General features: G+C 45.7%; 1 protein-coding gene across 9 annotated transcripts in view; it reads left to right on the plus strand.

Moving 5' to 3' along the window:
- The first annotated feature begins 2,761 nt into the window (after positions 1 to 2,761).
- Positions 2,762 to 18,564, plus strand: part of IGFN1 (immunoglobulin like and fibronectin type III domain containing 1) — a 30,604-nt gene continuing 14,801 nt past the window's right edge. For 3 of the 9 annotated variants that reach the window (XM_030465685.1, XM_030465686.1, XM_030465684.1), the window contains exons 1-10: positions 2,764 to 3,109; positions 12,775 to 12,841; positions 13,441 to 13,560; positions 13,896 to 14,035; positions 14,271 to 14,370; positions 15,197 to 15,244; positions 15,790 to 15,835; positions 15,994 to 16,168; positions 16,753 to 16,866; positions 17,751 to 17,922. In XM_030465685.1, the coding sequence (XP_030321545.1) occupies positions 12,823 to 12,841; positions 13,441 to 13,560; positions 13,896 to 14,035; positions 14,271 to 14,370; positions 15,197 to 15,244; positions 15,790 to 15,835; positions 15,994 to 16,168; positions 16,753 to 16,866; positions 17,751 to 17,922 (934 nt within the window). In that variant the 5' untranslated portion in view covers positions 2,764 to 3,109; positions 12,775 to 12,822. Of the gene's footprint in view, positions 3,110 to 4,512; positions 4,637 to 6,926; positions 7,013 to 8,101; positions 8,274 to 12,774; positions 12,842 to 13,440; positions 13,561 to 13,895; positions 14,036 to 14,270; positions 14,371 to 15,196; positions 15,245 to 15,789; positions 15,836 to 15,993; positions 16,169 to 16,752; positions 16,867 to 17,750; positions 17,923 to 18,564 lie in introns of all 9 variants that reach the window. The other 6 variants (XM_030465679.1, XM_030465687.1, XM_030465683.1 and 3 more) reach the window with 5 other exon arrangements.

The following is an 18,564-nucleotide window of genomic DNA, read 5'->3' on the forward strand; positions in this document are numbered from 1 at the left end:
AGGTTACCCAGAGAACAGTCAGAGCTCACAAGGACAGACTCTGGTGGTTCTGCTGGGTCAGGTGGGCTCCCCTGAACCTCCTTAGGCACATACTGGTGGCATTTGAAGGAGACTGGAAGAGGTGAATCAGAAACCCAGTTTGGTTATCAGGGTGCTCAGGGTGTTGCCCATCTTTCTGTGACATGGAGCAAACTCATGTCCTCCCACTGCTGTCCTGAAGATGCAACTCTTGGTCTGGTGGATGTGGGTGAGGGAAGGGAATGTGCAAGAGTTGCAAATGAAGCCCTGGTGGCACTGGCCCTTAGTTTGTCATGTAGCTGAAGCCCCTGGAAGGCTCTGATGGCATTTGGATTCTTCAATAAATTGGTTTCTCCATCTCACAGGTGCTCACAACCCCTTTGGCAGAAGGGACAACTAAGGACAACTAAGAGGAGAGTTTGGCTTTTAGTCCCTGGCTTTATTCCCTGGGTGGGGGTGCTGGAGGGGATCCCCAGCACCTTCCTGATAGGGTTGTTCTCCACTTTGTGTCTGGGTGCATACACTGAGCTATTGGCTGGGTTTGGTCCTGCCTATTGGGTAGGTCATTCAGCTAATGAGTTGGTTGTCAGCAAATCTAGGTATGAGACATCAGCCTCCCCACAGGCAAGCCTTGCACTGACTCCTGAAGCACCATGGCCTTTGAAGGCATTAGTGAATTGGAGAGGCTCAGGTGCCTGAAGGCACTGATACCTCGTTCTGTCTGGATGTCTGAGAGGTGGCAAACATGATGAAAATAGATTTTTGGCCCCAGGCTGTCTTCTGGTTTGGTATGGAGCTCATGCTTTGGAGCTGAAGCAGTGCTGTGATGCCTCACTGGAGGACACTTCCCAGGACTACCTGCTGAAAACTGGCTGAGATGTGACAATTTGCACAACTGTCCCTTGTGTCCATGCCCACTTTCATGAGACTCCGTGCTCCTTGAGCACAAAGCTGGAGAAGAGCACAAAATGGATTGTTGTCTGTCACAAGAAACGTTCAGGGTTCTAGGACTTAGTGCATGAGTAGTTTGCTTCTTTGCTTTATCCTCATTTGATGTAGAAATCAGAAGATTTTTGTGCCCTCAGACAATTTAATGATTGGGTTGCAAACATAGAATCATAGAATCATAGAACATGAAAGGGGAGAAGGCCAGGGCTGGCTGAGCTGACACTGCTTTAGGATGATACTCTGTGGGAGAGTAATAAAATCTGTCTGTGTCATAAATATACCTGAATGGCTTCTTTTGGCAAAGAATTTTCCTTCCTGACAAATGCAATTTTAAGACAACCAAAAATCACTTGCTAATTTGGGATGAAATTAGAATTGGAATATGACATCTTCAGGTCAGCTCAAGTGTAGCATTTGGTGGGTTTCCAGTAGAGTCCTCTCACATGTCTGATAAGAAATAATCTTTATGAGGGCTGTCAGAGGGGAGGGAATGCCCATGCTTACAAATCATTACAAATTATTGGAAAGGGATGTGTCAGAGGATTTCTAAGAAAAGCACATTACCTACTGCTGCCCTTTGGGTTTCCTGGGGACACTGGGACATATTTTCAAGGCTATCACACTGATTTTTGTATCCCTTGGGTTGTTAGTCTTTCTCTACTTTTTGAGACAGAAGATGTTTGTGCTCCTTTACAACACTAAATGGGAACTTTCTCTGTTTTGCTGACTGTAAATGTGTGTGAGGATGAGTGAATAGGGATGTGCTACCTGCACTTTATGGCATAAACCTGTTACAGGAGAACCTTAGCAGATTGTGTGGCAGCTCAGGTTCTCCCATCCACAGGAAGGATGCTTGGCTATTGAGGGGCAAGGCCAATCCTCAGTAGGCTTCAGCTGGCCACAGAGATGTAAAGGAACTGAGATTCCAAGTCTTGAGGTGCTTCATGGACAGCCTGTGCTACCAGCACATTTTCTTCCTGGAAGAAGACAAACTGCTGAGCTTCACCCCTCAACCCTTTAGAAGCACTGCTGTGCCCATGTCTGCCTTCACTGCAGCACTGCCTTTGAAATTACTGAATGTGACATTGCCACCCAGGATGTGCCTGTCCCTGTGGTGAGCAATCTGTGCAATGAAATACCAGAAATGTCTGCAAGGTGCAGATCTGGGAAGGGCTGGGAACAAGGAGAGCTTTGGGTGGTCCATGGGTGTTCATTACCCTCTGCAAGCTGAGGAAACTCTATAAACCTCTTCATCCCCTGCCTCAGGCTTTTTTATTTTGTCACTGTCTTGTTTCTCTCAAGATTTATCTGGATCAGCTCCAGGTGACCCTGGATAAATGTTTCCTAGCAGAGGAAGCTTTTACTGATAAGTAGAACCCTCCTGCAAGCGAGCTGAGCTCCAGTTCCAGCCTGACCTAATGTTTCCTAGGCTGCTCTCAGCTGGCTGACTGGTAACAGGCTCATGCTTTGCCACTGCGTGCTAATAAAATTCACATTAGCACTGGGAGCAGGTGCTCTGGGGGGCTCTGCCCCTCCTCTCTTCGTAATTCTAACTCCTCAAAGAGTTATTTTAAAAAGGAGAGTATTTGGAGAAGCCTTGGCTTTAAATCTGCTTGGCTACTCCCTTTTGACTGACATTTAATCAACCTGAGCAATCAGTAAATCTCCTTATTTCTGAGCTTGATTTCAAGCCAATTAAGCTGCAGTTTCCTCTGAAACATCCCGAGCTGTTTGGCTGGATGAAAGTTTTTCTTTTATCAGTCACTGTAAGGAGGAATCAAGCTGCAGAAAAAGCCCCACTGCAACTGACTTGGGAAATGCTGAAGGATTACATTAATCTGAGGTTTGCCCAGCACTGTTATTGGTATGGACTGAAATCATAACGAATAGGAGGCAGGTGCAAAGGGTTCCCATAAAAAAAAAATCATCTGGATGTCTCACAGGCTAACAGCCCTGTGACAGCTTCACCTACCAGAGGGAGAGGGCGAGAGAGAGATCAAGTGTGAGAGGAGGCAGAAGGGAGACAGAGGGAGCAGCTGAGAAGGATCCGAGGGACCCAGTTCTGATCCTCCAACTGAGCAGAGGGGACACGGGGGAGCCCCGGCTCTGACAGCAGCCAGGACAGCAGAGGTGACCCACGCAGGTGAGTGCTGTGTTTCTGTTTGCTAAGAAGCTGTGTTTGCTGTGAACTCCAGTGTGCTTGAACTCCTTGTGATCACCTTCACCAGGCAGAGCAAGGGGACAGCTGGGAAGGGGCAGACCCTGCTCCTTTCGTGCCTGCATGAAGGGGAATTCGGTGACATTTCTGTGAGACTCCATGATCCTGACAGCAAATCGGAGTGAAAAGGGAGAGATACCCTCACTCCCCACCATAATGATTCCTGGTGTGGTTTTTTTCACCACTGGATGTTGTTGTAATTTGCTGGCACTGGATGGTGCTTATTTTATTCTGATAATTTAGTGGTAGGTAAGGTGAAACTTGGACAGAGGACAAGCCTGAGAAGGAACGGGACAGCATTCCCAGCAACAGGAGTCCTCTGGCACCTTTGTAGGTGCCAACCATGAACCTGTGCAGGGCAGCACTAGAACAACGTTGAAAATAATGTTCAGGCATCCCACAAAGAAAGTGGGAAGTTGGTGCATGCTTGTGGCCTCTGGGAGTTTCAGATTTTCTTACTCTTTGTTTCGGTAGCAAACTTCCTGGCACATTAGGGCATGGAATTTTAAAATAGCTCATCTCACGAGGACTGGGCTTCCTTCATCTGTGTCACTGGCAGGCTGGGGAAACAAATCGGAGCAGGGGTATTCGTTGTGTGCTCTGGTTTGAGGGGGGCTGGAGGGTGGGAAATGAGGAAAAAAAAAACTTAGAATTTGAATCTCCTGTGGTGTCCAAGTGGCAAAACTTTATTTTTTTTTACTGCATGCAGTGATCTTTATTAACCCTCTGCGTGCCCAAGGGGTGGTGTAGCCAGTGTTGTTCAAACATACATAATTAATTTTAGCTGGAGCAGAAGACATTTAGCAAGGTCCAGTGGCCACACAGGGCCAAACAGAAGCAGTGCAGGTTTGCCTTGCTCTCTGCATGCATTAAAGCACATGATGGGTTAAAATATTGTTTTCTCCAGTGTCTCCAGAAGGGGTGAAAAGTCCTTGAGGGGTTGGTGTGTCCGGTAGTATGTCAATGTTTGCTCACATCTTTGGTGAGCATATTAAACATCCCTTGCCTGCTGGTTTGTTTTTCCTAATGGAAAAGGATAAGTAAATTCCAACACTGGCCAGCCCAGGCATTAGAACATTCAGAAAAGAGTCATGGGAGCAGCTATCACCAGGGGAAAGTGGGAATGTCAGGTCTAGGGGCAGTCAGGTTCCATCTAAACTACTGATGGTCCTAGCAAACCCCTCCAGTTGGTCATGGATACAGATTAAGTCAGCCTTGAACAAGGTAACAAAAGGAATTCTGTACAATGTGGGAAGGAGGGCATGAAAGCAGAGAACTGCTGCTTCTTGAGTTTGTTTCCCTCATTTTTATCTTTTCCTTATGTTAAGTTGCATCCCAGAGTGAGAAAGTCCAGCCAAGTGCAGCAGGTCTAATCATGGCTCGGTGTGAACAGTGATGACAGACTCAGCTTGCTGGTGACAAAGGGGCAGACTGGCACCTTGGGTGTGGGAGGTAAAGTAACCAAGGCTGCGAGCCTTAAAATAGTTGCTTAAATTTCTTCTGAAGTGTAAAACATGAATGATCTGGTGTTGAGGGACTGGGCTGAGCATGGACATCTTCCAGTGTAACCAAAGGAAGCTGCAAGTGCTCGATATTTGGTCCCTCACATTTATTTAAGATGAGTCCATGAGTCTCGCGTGGGGCAGCCACATGCACGGTGTGACTATTCCTCATCCTGGAGCAGAGGATTCTCCTGGTAACAACAAAATGCTGTTCTGGGACACACCAGCTCCATGGCCTGATCTGAGCAAAAGAGTGGCCCTGGTCACCACCAGCAAGAGGAGCACAGTCAGACTCACCTGATGCAATATAACGTGTTGGGTGGTTGTAGAGCTCTGGGAAGTCTTCACTGAACTTGGACTTTTATTTTCTATGTCCATAAATGCTTTTTTGGGGGGGATCTGGAGTTTATGGGGTTCTTGCTGCTCTTATGTTAAAGCAGCCTTTGAACCTGCTGAGCCTTGTGCATGGTGACACACTGTGAATTTCTGAATGTTTCTGCTCAAAAGCCTCCCCTACATCACCTTGGCCTTCAGCACAGTGACTGAGCAGACACCTCTGCTGCAGGGACATGAGGTGGCTCAGCCAAGGGACTCATGTGCAAGACAGTTTTTGACCCTGGTCATTTGTTCATGAACTGGGGAATCCAGTCAGCTCTTTGAGCCCATCAGATCTTGGTTTCTTCATTTTTCCCTCGGAGCTGTGTGGTGGGAACTGGGAGTCTTCAGGTGGTGTTGTGCACATTGTCAGCAGTCATAACAACACAGACTTCATCCTCAGACACCAAAGAAGGAAATCACAGGGGAGACAGAAAATCAGAAAAGTCTCAGTTTAAGATAAAGTGTACTTTTCAACTCAGTTTTGCACTGTGTCCTGCAGCTGTTGCCTCTTGACAGTTCTTCACTGCCCTTGGTTAGGGGAATGAACTTGCTTCCAGGAAAAAACCTGTCCCCTTTGCAGTGAAAGGCAGTGACTGCTGCTGAATGCACCAGGTTTCTTGATGATATTTAGTGGTAAGCAGGAGCTCATCCACCAGCATGAGGGGGTTAATGGGGCTTTTAGGTGTGCAGGTGGAAAACAAGCTGTGAAATGGAAGGAGATCAGTCTCTTGGAGGAGCTTGTTCTGTCACAGATGGATTTAAGTTATCAGTCTATCTGCAGGAGAAAGCTCTGTTCCTCTCCCCAAAAAGAAAACTGCAAAACCAGGGCTGGAAAGAAGACAAAGCCCTCCCAGGTCTGTGTTCAATGGGCCAGGCAGGACTGTGGCTCTCCTGGTCCTTCCTATACCCAACTGAAGGAGGAATTCCTCAGTTTTTCAAGCAGAACCCAACAGTTAAACACTATTTGAGGCCAAGTGCACTTTTCAGTGGGGTGCAAATCACACGGAAGGGAATGTTCCTGGGAAGGGGAGCAGCAGCCCCCATGGTCCTGGGCAGCTCAAACCCTTTGGTTGGGCTCATGCTGCAAAGTGCAAGTGCTGCAGCTGATGGGAGTTGAATTCAGGTTTCAGGAGAAGCTGATAAATGCTTCCTCTGGGAGTGATCCCATGGCTTACAGGAAGTGTTACTGTCTTTAGGTCCTTGTGTAGCAACTGGTTTTATTAAAGGTATTTAGTGTTACAGCTAAGTAACACCAGGCTACAGCATCTCATCACCAAAGTGACCTGACAGTCAGACAGATCCCTAAGAAGTGTCCCTGGGTTGGTCACTGGCCTAAAGAGGTGGAGGAAGGGGCTGTGGGAAACCCACTGGGACACTGCTAGAAAACTCTGTCTGAGTGAGAGGATTTTCCAGCAGCAGGTGGAAAGTCCTGATTTTCTTGGCTTGGTAACTTTCAAATTGTTTCTCTTTGACTTTGGGGTTGCCTCTGCTTTTCTATTGCTGTGAGTGGAAGAAGGGATGGAGAACTGAATGCTTGTAGCCCAAGCATCAGTTTGAGCAATCTCCTTTTTCTCTATTGACATTGTTTCCTTGTGAATGCTGAGGGTTTACATACTGTGACCATCAGTAACTGTCAAATAGAAAGAAGGAATGAAAAAAATTACTCCAGATTTTCATTTTCACATTTGTTTTTTAAGTTGTTGGTTAAAATGGAGATTCTCAGCCCTGCAGAAAAGTTTTTGCTGTCTGGATCAGAAGAGCTGATGGATCCTAGTGCTACCATCAGTGTCTTTTCCACTGGAAAATCACTTTCCAGGACCAGTGGAGGTGGTGCCTTCATGGTTCTTCTGTCTTCGTCCTAGGTAGCATGAGTCTTGGCTCCAGGACCAAGTTTTTGCTGTGTGTTCCTTCCCTCACTAACCACAGATTTTGGAACTCTCATCTCCTGGTAAGAAACCAGAGGAAAGCCTTGTTTTGGTTCTGTCAGCCCAGATGTCATGTGAGCCATGGTCACCATTACAAAAATACTTCTAATGCCAACTTCTGGAGCCAGCCCTTCATCTCAGAGCTGAACATGAGGATTTCATATAAATAAATGACATGCAGTGCAAAGGGAAAAAAAGTCTGTGTGCCCTGAAGCAGAAGTGGATGGAAGTGGCCTCCCAGGCTGAGCAGGATTTGTTTGGTGCCTGCATGGAGTGCTGCAGGGAGAAGAGAGCTTCTGGTCCTGGTCCCAGAGGGACCATCTCTGTGAACACCAGGAACTAAACAGAGGTCCCTCTGCTTCTCAGGGAGCTTTCTGAGTAGGGGAAGGGAGGATTACAAGTTGTGAGAGCAGACTGGAAGTGAGAGATTTTGGGGCAAAATGTGCTGCACTTACAATTCTAGGGTAAACCTGTCTGTGGCTGCTCATGGGGACAGTGTTGAGCCTTGGCAGGAGAGATGGGGACCTGAGGTGTCCATTTTGGCTGTTTTAGGAGGAACTGGATTTGTTTAAGACCTCCCAGAATATCCCAGATTGAAAGCCTCTACTCATGAAGGTCAAGCCCAGGCACGGTTGCCCCATACACAAATTCAGTTTTTACTTCTCTGCCAAGGCAATATGGGATCTCCTAAGGCTTCATAACCTCTGAGAATCAGTCTACTGGGACATCCTACAAAACTTGAATGTGTGGCTTTTCCCTCCCTTGGACAAGCCATCAATGGACACAAATGTTTGTCCTTTTTGAGGCACAAAGTCTTGACCCAGCTTATACTTTGGAAACCCAGCATTGCCTTGACTGATGGTGGCATCTGACCACATTGGCCCCTTGCCTCCTTTGGGGCCTGCCAAAGGCACCGGGGTCACCTGCACCTCCCCGGGTGCTGTGGGGTGAGTTGGGTGTATAAGAAGACCCCCTAAAACTGCAGACAGCCCAGGGTGGAGATGTCCTGCCAGACAGCTACCGAGAACAGCCTGAGCTTCTAGGAGGGTGGAGAAGTGTCAGGTGGAGCAGAATTTGCCATTTCTTTTGCCACGTGGTGACATTTTCAGCAGGTTAATAAGGGGCACAGCTTCTTTCAGCCCGACCACTGAGACCTGTGAGCGAGGGACCCGCTGAACACCTATGGAGAGCTCTGTGGTCTGAGGCACCAGGCAAAGCCCCTGGTCCCAGGAGAGGCAACAGAGACTTCCATCAGTATCATCCCAGAGCTGAACCCGTGAGGTGGTGAGTTTGGTTGTGTCACCACGGAGATTTGTGTGGGGGTGACACAGGGCTGGGAGTGGGAAGTGTCACAGTAGATGTTGTGTTACAGCAGGTCTGAATGTTACAAATGTTCTGGGAGGATTGGTGTCCTCTGGCGTGCACCATTGCCCTGGGAAGATGGCAGGCTGCTCTCTGTCCCATGGAGCTGACATGGGACTATGGGTTGTGAGGATTTCCTCTTGGACACGTTGGTTCATGGGACACGAAGCAGACATCCATTATTTTTTCTTATGGACGTTCAGCAAAACTCTGTTGTATTTGCTCTGTGCTACCTTCAGTGAACTTATTTGCCGTATGAAAACACGTCTGTGTTATGGAAGACTTCACGGGAGTGTTGTAGACATGGGAAGGAAGGAACAGCCTGACCTGTTCTTGTGTTGTCACCCCACCCCTACTTCTGCAACGTGACATGAATTCCCTGTCCCCTTTGCTGCAGCTGGGGCTGAACTGGTTTTGTTCTCGCAGAATAGAGATGGTCTGTGTCTCCTTTTGGCATTTTCAATGCCAGTTTCATAAATTAAGAGCTGAATGTAAACTGAGGACAGCAGGGGCAGTCATTTGTGTTGTATTCACAGTCCCTGAGGCAGAAGAGATGAAATCAGGTGTAGATTTACTGAAGGGTTAAGTCCCACACAATCTGATCCTTGGTTGTTCTTCCCCACTCTACACCAGACTCCATTCACCACTCTGGTGCTTCTGCCATTCCTCCTCTGTCACCTGCTAGGAAGTTTTCATGCAGCTGCACTTCTGGCCTTCTGTGCTGTTATTCCAACCAAAGTCTTTGGTGTTTTCCTTTAAAAAATCTTCTGAAATAATTCAAGCTCAAAATACTACTAAAAGTTAACACACAAACAAAGGAAGCCCAAAGCCACAAGAGGAATCTTAGGTGAGAGATCCCCCTTCTCAGGGAGTGTCTCTGGTGCAAAGCAGAGCTAAAATTTGAGGCTGAGCACACAACAGCTCAGTATTTTTATGACATTTGCTGTGCTGGGACTGTCCTGGTTGTTGTGAATTACAAAGAGAAATAGAATGCTGTATCTGTTGCTGATTACACTAATGATAATTAGAATAGTTTTTTACTGTGGTCTGTACATTTGTACGTTTACTGGGTCTGTGGCACACCCCATGCCCCTGGACCCATCACCTCTGTAGGAACCACTCTCTGCCTGTCACTTCTCTGCAGTTTTGGCTGATTTTGCTCACCAGGCTCTGCCAGCAATTCTCACACACCTCCTCTGTGTGTTCTGCTGTCTGAACCTCGTAAATAACTACTTGTGACACCACGAATACCATCAAATCCTATGACTCCCAAATGTTTTACTTATTCACTTAGCTGATTTATGGCCCTATCACTGCAAAAGGGACTGAGCTCTTGCTCTGTCTCATCCAGACAGATTGATGGGTAGACAAGATGAAGGGCAGACCTCCCACGCCGTCAGGCTCTCTGGTTTATTTTGGAAGGTTCAAAATATTGTCAGGAGTTAAGAGCTTTCTCATGCTCAGCATTCAAAGCTCTGGAAGCCTGGCCATGCTCTCCAAAGGGGATGTCTCTGCAGCTGAAAAGCAGCAGATTTCTGCCTGGGGGGGAAATAGCTGGGTCTTGGTTGCTTGAATAAGGCAAATGCAGAGCAGTGGTGTGTTTTCCAGAGGTGGGAGGGTGTTGAGCTGCTTCCAGCATTATCCCTGGTGTGCTGGGGGGAGCTGTCTGCAGCATTCCACCTGAGGAGGAGATTTCCTTTGGGAAGAATCCTCTGCCTCTGTAGAATGAACAGCAGCCTCACTGATCCTACTGTGGACACCTATGTTTCAAGCATCTCTGAGTGAAGATACAAATTGCACTGTGAAAAGTTTTAGCAGGCTTGTGCTGCCTTTCATTTATGAAAAAAAAAATGCTGTGATTTCCTTTTCTAAGTTTGAACTGAAGTCAAAGCAAACCTGTCCTTATTAACCTCTCAAAGGAATAGAAATTTGAAAAGTAAGCAGGGCAGGGTCTGAATAACTCTGACAGCTGATGTGTTATTTTCTGGTCCTTATTTAACACAGAAGACACTAGAAAATGTGATGTGCTCAGATTAATTACATTGAAGGAATGTTCTCTTCTACATCCTGGCACTGTGCAGTCAGTGTGTGGCATTAGCACACTCTGTTTCACTCTTCAGAGGGCAAGAATTCACAGGAGTTTAAGGACTCACAGGAGCTTATCTTTAATCCAAGTGAATTTCTGAAATCTTTAAGGCCCTGTAAACTCAGCAGGCTCTGCACAGTGCACATGGTGCATGTTGTGTGGAATGAGGCTTCATTCCTGGGGCCTGTTGTGACCTGTACAAATATTGTCAGTATTTGTTTTTTTAACAACTGGATTTGAACGTGGCCATCTCTCCAGAGCCTGCAGTTATGTTAACTCCTGTCCCCAGTCCCACCAGGGTGAGAACAGCTCTCTCACATGGTACCTTTGGGGACAAAAAACCCCAAAAAGTTTGTCAATGGTTTTAGAGCTGAGAATTTGGACCTCGTTCCCCTTTCAGTGTGGATGCACCTCAGTGCTGCCCACAGCATCAGTCAGGAGCAGCAAAGAAGAGATGGGAGTGTAACAGAAAAGAACTTGGAGCCTTGGGGTGCAAAGTGCTCATGTTTGTCAGAAGTTGTGAGCAATAAACCTTTCAGCTCCAGGAGTGGTGACGTGTTTAGGAGGACAGAAGGCTGTGAAAGGCACTAGAGGATTATAACGTTTGCTATTAATAAGGTTCAGTACTTTGGAGGACGAATGAAGTCCATCAGCAGAGGATGATGAAGTGTCCCTGAAGGTCTCTGCTGTTTGCTGTGCAGTGCCCTGCCAGCTGCAGGCCAGGCTGACCCTGGAATCCTCTTCTTTCCACTTCAGTTTTGTGTCTTCTCCCTCCCACAGCTGTTCATTCCCTTCATTTGCAGTTCTTAAAACATCTGCCAAGGGTTTGCAGCAGTAACTATGTAATATGCCAAAATATCAACACACTAAAGCTGGCACATTGAAATGTAAAACCTTTGTTGTGGTGGACAGCAACAAAATCACCCGCACCAGACCTGGGAGGTGACAGAAAGTGGGGACTTGGCTGTCACTCGTGCAGTCCCATGGGTCAATCCTCATTTCTGTTGTTTCACATGCTGTTTCACTGAAGTCAGTGAGGGTGAGAGAATGATTTGCCAAGTAATCAATTATTTATGAGTTTTGTAGTGTGCAGAGCCCTAAAATCAGCTTTGTGTTAAGGTCAGCAGTGCAGCCCATGATGTTGTGCTGAAATGTCTGTGCTCTTATTTGCAACTGCTGCTTAATGGAAAAACAAAGTTTATCCTTTTGGTTCAGAATCTGACCCATAAGTTCTGTGAATTACACCTTCCTTGGCCTATCCATGGGACGTGCAGCACAAATTCTGGTTTTTTAGCTTAGTTGTCTTTTGCCCTTGGCTGAAACAAAATATTACACTGATAATGCAGCCAGAGGCATGAGGAGATGTTGAGGTCCTCCCCAGAGGTTTCACCAGATGTTGGGTGACAACATTAGGCTGGAGGAATGTCTGGATTGGGAACAGAATTCAGATCATCAGGGAGCTGACAAAGTCTGTTTTAAAACTGTAAAGAGTTGCATGTTCTTGTGTGACTGTGTTGACTGAAGGAGTGCAGAGGGTAAATCAAGACACAGTGTTAATTCCACATGGGAATCTAATCTAATTGCTCTTTCAGAGCCTCAGTAACTCTATAGTTTGTGAGCATCTCTCATATGACAAGGAATCTGCCCCAGAGTTTGCTTGCAGGGCAGTGATGTTTTGCATTACATGTTGACCAATTTCGAAATACAGGGACACCTCTGGGAGAAGGTCACACGAGTGATCTACAACAATAACGACTTAATGCCAAGCTTACACTTTTCCATTTCCTTCTAAAGTAGTAGCTTATAGTCTGCTCTCAGGTCTGTTGCTAATTTAGACAAGCTAATTTAGATCAGGATGTGCTTCTGCTTCGTGCCCAGTTTAGACATCCATCACCGTGTCTTTCTTCTCAGCAACTGCTCTTGCCATCCATCAGGCCTCACCACGTGAGTGCCATGTGGTGTCATGTTTGCCTGAAACACGAGAGGAGGTCTTTGGAGGAAAGCCAGATGACATGGAAATGGAAGAGGTGAAGGGGATTCTGGTAGATGTGTACATTTTCCATGTAGCCCTGCTACAGGTAAAAAAAAAACCAAACCAAAACAACAAAGAACCAAACCAAAACCAAAAACCCTGCCTGGTTTGTGTTGGTTCCAAACCATGACATGATGTGTTTCAAACAGACATGCATGGTGTGTTGGCTGGCAGGCCCTTCTTGACTTGGCTGCAAGGATGTGGCAAGTGAGGATGGGAAGGCTGCATGATAGAAATGAGTAGCATGAAGGTCTGACCTTTCCCTGCTGAACTGTAAATAATGAAATGATTTCTGGTTTTCACAGGAGTCTGAAGTCTCTTTGTGCTGACCATAGGAAGCTGAGTGAAGCATCATGAGCGGCCATCGGGAAGGTGAGAGAACAGAAACAGCAATGAAAACCTCCTGGGCTGCCCCTGAGGTTAAACCCAACCTGATTTTCTTGTCTGGCAGTTGGGTATCTGGCTGTCCCCAGCACAGGGAGAGGCACCAGCTCCTGGCCCATCAGGGTCTGCTGACCTCTGCAACAGTCCTTCTCAAGCCAGATTTTGGGTTGTTGTTTGCTTGGGGTTTTTTTGTTTGTTGTTTTTTTTTTGTTGTTGTTACTTTGTTTTTTCCTTTGTTTTTGTTTTGTTTTGAGTTTTTGTTTGTTTTTTAATGATAACTGATATAAAACATTCTCTGACCACATACTCACTAGACCTAGACAATCAGGATTGTGATCCTCATAGCAGATTGTCCCACTCAGGCCCTTGTTGTGCTATAAATCATCAGAAAATCACAGTCCCTGATGCTCCAGGCTTTGGAAATGCTTTCACAGCCTGTAATACTAAAATGGATGGGTCCTTTGTAGCCCAGGAGGAGCTGAGCAGGAACCATTTCTGCTCTACAGAGTGGCCATGCAGATTGAGAGCTTATTTCTAAAGGACAAACATGTTCTCTTAATTGAATGTCTTTTTCCTTGCCTTTCCAGAAATATACAAGAAATCTTCTGTGCCAGGTGTTATTATCACCCAGTTTGTCAAGGAGATTCCCAAAGGATGCAGCACACCTGACTTTGTGCAGAAACCTGTCTCTGTGACACTGCAGGAAGGTGAGATTCCTGAAAAGCAGTCACAGCCACAGACCTGGAGCCTTGGCTCCACATCTCACCTACATGAAAAAATTACCATAGTTAAATCAAGTTACTTCCTAAAGAGTAGATGTCGTGCAGTCATTTTAGCATCTAATGCAACTTAAACTGGTCATTTAGGCATCTTTTCTGGAGAAAAGCAAATAGAAAACAATATTGTTGGAGAATGTGTCTGCCTAAAAGCACAGAGGTGGCTCACTCTGGGCATCACTTCATTGATAATGTAAGGTACCTGGCATAAGAGTCCTCATGTCAAAGCTTGTCTTAAGCAACTGATTTCTTGCCTCTTTTCAAAGGTAAAAATGCTATTTTCAGAGCTGTGGTCAAAGGTATCCCAGCCCCTGAGGTGAAATGGACACGCACAAAAGGAAAAATGGGTGATCCTGCCAGATGTGAAACATTCTTCAATACTGCCACAAGTGAATTCATTCTGCAGGTAAAGATGAAATCTTTCAGACAAGACTCATGGGACAGAGAAAGCTTTAAAAAGGGCAAACCTGAGATGGTTGTAGATGTCACCAGATCAGAGACAACACAAAGATAAGCAAACAGCTTTTTAGAGTCATTCTGGGAACAGAAGAAAGATCTGAGCTGCCATGGAGTAGCTGTGTTGTTAAAAGCAGAAGGTGTGTGAACTGAAGCTGTGAGCTCTTACTCTTCTTCTTTTTAAGATCAAAAACCTCAGTGCATCTGACAGTGATTTGTATCGTTGCTGTGCTGTCAATGAATACGGGGAGGCCTCGTGCTCTGTTGGCCTCAGGATCATACAAGGTAGGACTGAGAGGTTCTGTGCCCCAAAGGTCCCAAGGCTTTGCTCTCCTCTGGGGGTGGGTGCCCAGGACATTGTCCAAGTATCCTTAGTGTGCAGGTCTGGTTTTCCCCTCACTGAGGACTGGAGATCTTCTGTGATTCCCCCCTCTTTGGTGGCTTCATGACAGTAGGAGCTGTGGGGCAAGGGGGAAGGAAGTGGTGGTGTGGTCACTGCACTGGGCCATGACCAGGAACTGTGGATTTAGTGTTGAATTGGCTCGGTCCTTTCTTTATGATGTTGAATGAATCAATCTTCTGGGAGGGATCCATCACACTTCATGTGTCTGTGCTGTCCCCTTTACTTGTCTCCTGCTTCCCTTGCTTGTCAGTGGACAGAAAAGGGCCCTTTGTGGGTAGAATATAACTGAGCTGTTCTTGGAATGTACTTGAGCAGGAGGTGGGCTGTGTTGGAATTGTCCATTTCTCCTCTGTTCCTCTCAAGTTTAGAAGGCAACAATTTGCATCTGGCCAGATAATCCCTGCACCTTGGCTCCCCATCTGCAAACCAAGATGTTCATATTTCCTCCCATTGCTGAAACCATGAGAAATGGTCTCCTCCACTGCATGGAGTATCCCATAAGGACAGAGTTGATTGCAATAGGAATATTGCATTTATAGACTGAGATTGCTAGGAGTCAATGTTAAATAGACAAGGAAATCCAGATACCCTCTTGCATTGCTAACAGATGCAGAGCTTTAATAGTTCATTGGGTTACTGGTGTTAGCCTGGGTGGTGTCTTGCTCAGCTTATGGCTTGTTTTTCCTGTTTTCTCTTACAAAATATCAGTTGGCTTTAAGAGGAAAACGAAATATGTTCCTGTTCATCCTGCTGATGGTAAGTTAAGGCAAAATTATTTTTCTGTGGGGAGGTGGGGCATAATTAATAGTCCTTTTTCTATCACATTATTACTACCCCAAACCTGTAAAGAATAAAATAAGAGAAGGATTAATTAATTTAATATTCTGTCATCTCTTTCTGCTTGCTATTTCTCTTTGAGTAAGGTCACTCTCTTAGACATGGCTTTGAGCTGTTCTAATCAGTGATTCTGGAATATTTTGTGCTAGAAAAGGATTTTGTGATGTCAAATACAGCTGGATCAACATGTTAACTGGAAAAGAGTGGGCTTCTAGTGTGTCCTCTCAAGAAAGAGAGGAAAGCCTTCTAGGAAGCAATGAGATTCAGTGTCCTCAAAGGACTTGAGTATGGCAGAGAAAACTGGCTCAAAGCTTCAGGATTTTGAAAATTTTTGTTGTAAAATGTGAAAAAATCCCTGGAGATAAACAGCCTGCTAGTGGTTGTTCTGCATTATCTGCTTTTTTTGGGGTGTATCTTACAGTGTTGGATATCTGAATGTTTGTTGTTTCCCTTCACTTTAACAGTGTTAAAGCAGCAGCTTGAGGCATCCAGGAAGATGCTGAAGAGGAGGTAAGGCCATTGGGACACCTCCTACCTGTTCCTTGATGACAGGGGACAGCTTCAGAAGCCTTCAAGGCAATAATTCTTGTTGCAACCCTTGAAGTATAGAAAAACAAGACATCTTGTCTGTCAAAATGTTTAGACTTATTCTTTCCCTTGGTTCTAAGGCCCCCACCACCAAAACAAAAAGCCTTGACCAAGGAACAAGTCTGGCAACTGTTGCTGCATGCAGACAGAAGAGATTATGAGAAAATCTGCTTGAAATATGGAATTGTTGACTTCCGTGGAATGTTGAAAAAGCTGCAGGAGTTAAGGAAGGACACAGAGAGTGAACAAGAACAGGTAAATTATACTGAAACCATGGAAAGAAATGATTTTTAACAAACTTCAGAGTCCTGTAGTTCTGCAGTAGCTTCTGAAAATAGGCTAAACCTTCTTAAATGGTTTTGCAGAGGAAAATTTATTGTATGACAGAGAATGATGTATAACAGTGTTTTATAGAACTTCTACTTCTGTAGTCACACAGATGAAAATGCCATTGACTTTTCTGAAGTTCACTTCATAATTTTTAGGAGAAACTGACTGTAGAGCACTGCTTTTACTAACCTAGGTGTCTATAATCTACATTCAGCTGCCTGATGAGAATTTGGAACTCAAAGTTAAAGGATATAAGCCTGAGAGTCCAAACTTTCCTTCACATACAGGGACAGATAGTGGCTGATATAGCCACTGAGCAGACAGTGGCTGCATGGTGAGTGAATGACCAGGAGGTAACATGTAAAATATAATTTGCCTACAGGAGGAAAATGTGGAAAGATACAGGTGTTTCTTATGTATACTTAAAGGTAGCTCTTTACTGTGCAGATAAAAACAGCTGAAGAACTTCTGTCATACAATTCACTAGGTTGTTGTGTCTTTCTTTGCAGTTACTACACAGTGTCAGAAACTTTGAACACATCAGAGTTGACAATGAGGGAAAAGCCACGTTCAGTCTGGAGATGGACCTGAAGGACAGTAACAGCAAAATTTATCTGCTCAAGGTGAGAGGGGGAGAGAAGTTGGTCAGCTCATAGCAGCCACTGGAATTCTATAGAGAATTCTTGATCTGCTGGGCAGTGGCCAAGAGCAAATAAGGTTCTTAAAGTTGTCTGTCCAGTGCAGAATCCTTGATTGGTTAGGGAGAAGTGATGATGGGGAGGTCCAGGTGGTCTTTGGTGCTGAGTGTCACTTGGGATTTATAGATCCAGGTACAGGGGGAACAGTTCCAAACATCCTTTTGACTTCAAAAGCTTTCCTGGTAAGAGGAAACTGTCACTTTCAGGCTGCAGAAATTCTGCAGCATCACAGGAAAAACCACACTGATTTTATTCACTTTCTTCAGTGTGTTGTTCCACTATAACTCACTCCTGTGGAAGAAAATCTCAAGGAAGTAAAAAGTTCTGTAGTTATCATAGAATCACAGAATGGTTTCTGTTGGGAGGCACCTTAAAGATCCTCTAATTCCAACTCCCCTGTGATCCCCAGGTGATCAGTTTTGTGGGTGTTTATCCCAGAAGATACGTTTCAGTCAAACTCTGGTAGGGGGAACAGAAACTCATTAAAGAGGAGGTCAGAGTAACTCTATGACCTCCTGAATCAAAGGGGTGCCATGCAGTCCCCACAGCCTCGATCAGGGGAAGGTAACACCTTACAGACAGAGAAGTGGTGAACTCTGCTTACCCACCTGTGAGGATGCTAAGATCTAAGCCAAGGAAATCCTTTGTGAAGTTACAGTCACTTCAAACCCTTACACAAACCAGCAAAGAACTATTCACAGACAATCAGACAGTCTGCTGTTGTAGTAGTACAAATTTGGCCTGATTAGTTTGAAATGCCTTGCAGTAGTTGTGCCTTGTCTTTAGGAATATGCTCTTTCTCTTCTTAGGATGGTGAGAGACTCAGATATGGAACAGGGGATGAGTACAGAAAGCACTACATGAAGCAGATTGGAAAAAAATATTGTTTTGTTATCAATGATGTGAGGCCTGAAGATGCAGGCGTGTACCAAGTCAGAGTGGAGGATGTTCCTGTTTTCTCAACTGCACTGGACCCTGAGGGTAAGGAACTTGGTTAAATGTCTGTGGTGTGCAACTGTAACAAGAAATTATTTTTTTGCTGGAAAATTTGATTTAGGAGTGTATGCAAAGCTCAGCAGTAGAACCTGATAACTGTGGAAGACTGTGTGTGGTCATGTAAGGACTCCTTTTAAGACCCAGGTGAAAAAGAGCAGGAGGGTGATTTGCATTTGTAGTCCCAAGGACTGGGTTTAAGTCCCAGTGTGGCCCTGACTTCAGTCTTGTTCAGTATCTTTATCAACAATCCAGAAGGGAGGATGGAGAGCAGCCTGGCATGTACCAGCTCTGGTGTGGCCAGCAGGAGCAGGGCAGGAATCATCCCCCTCAGCTGGGCACTGGTGAGGCTGCACCTCAAATCCTGGGGTCAGTTCTTGATCCCCACACCAAGAAGGACATTGAGGGGCTGGAGAGTGTCCAGAGAAGGGCAATGGAGCTGGGGAAGGGTCTTGGAGCTCAGCTCTGCCCAGGAGCAGCTGAGGGAGCTGGGGTGTTGATCCTGGAGCAGAGGAGGCTGAGGGGAGACCTTGTGGCTCTCTGCAACCCCCTGAGAGGAGGTTGGAGCCAGGGGGGGTCGGGCTCTGCTCCCAAGGAACAAGGGATGAGACAAGAGGAACTTTTGGGCTC

Source organism: Calypte anna, chromosome 26, assembly GCF_003957555.1.
Source record: "Calypte anna isolate BGI_N300 chromosome 26, bCalAnn1_v1.p, whole genome shotgun sequence".
Classification (NCBI taxonomy): domain Eukaryota; kingdom Metazoa; phylum Chordata; class Aves; order Apodiformes; family Trochilidae; genus Calypte; species Calypte anna.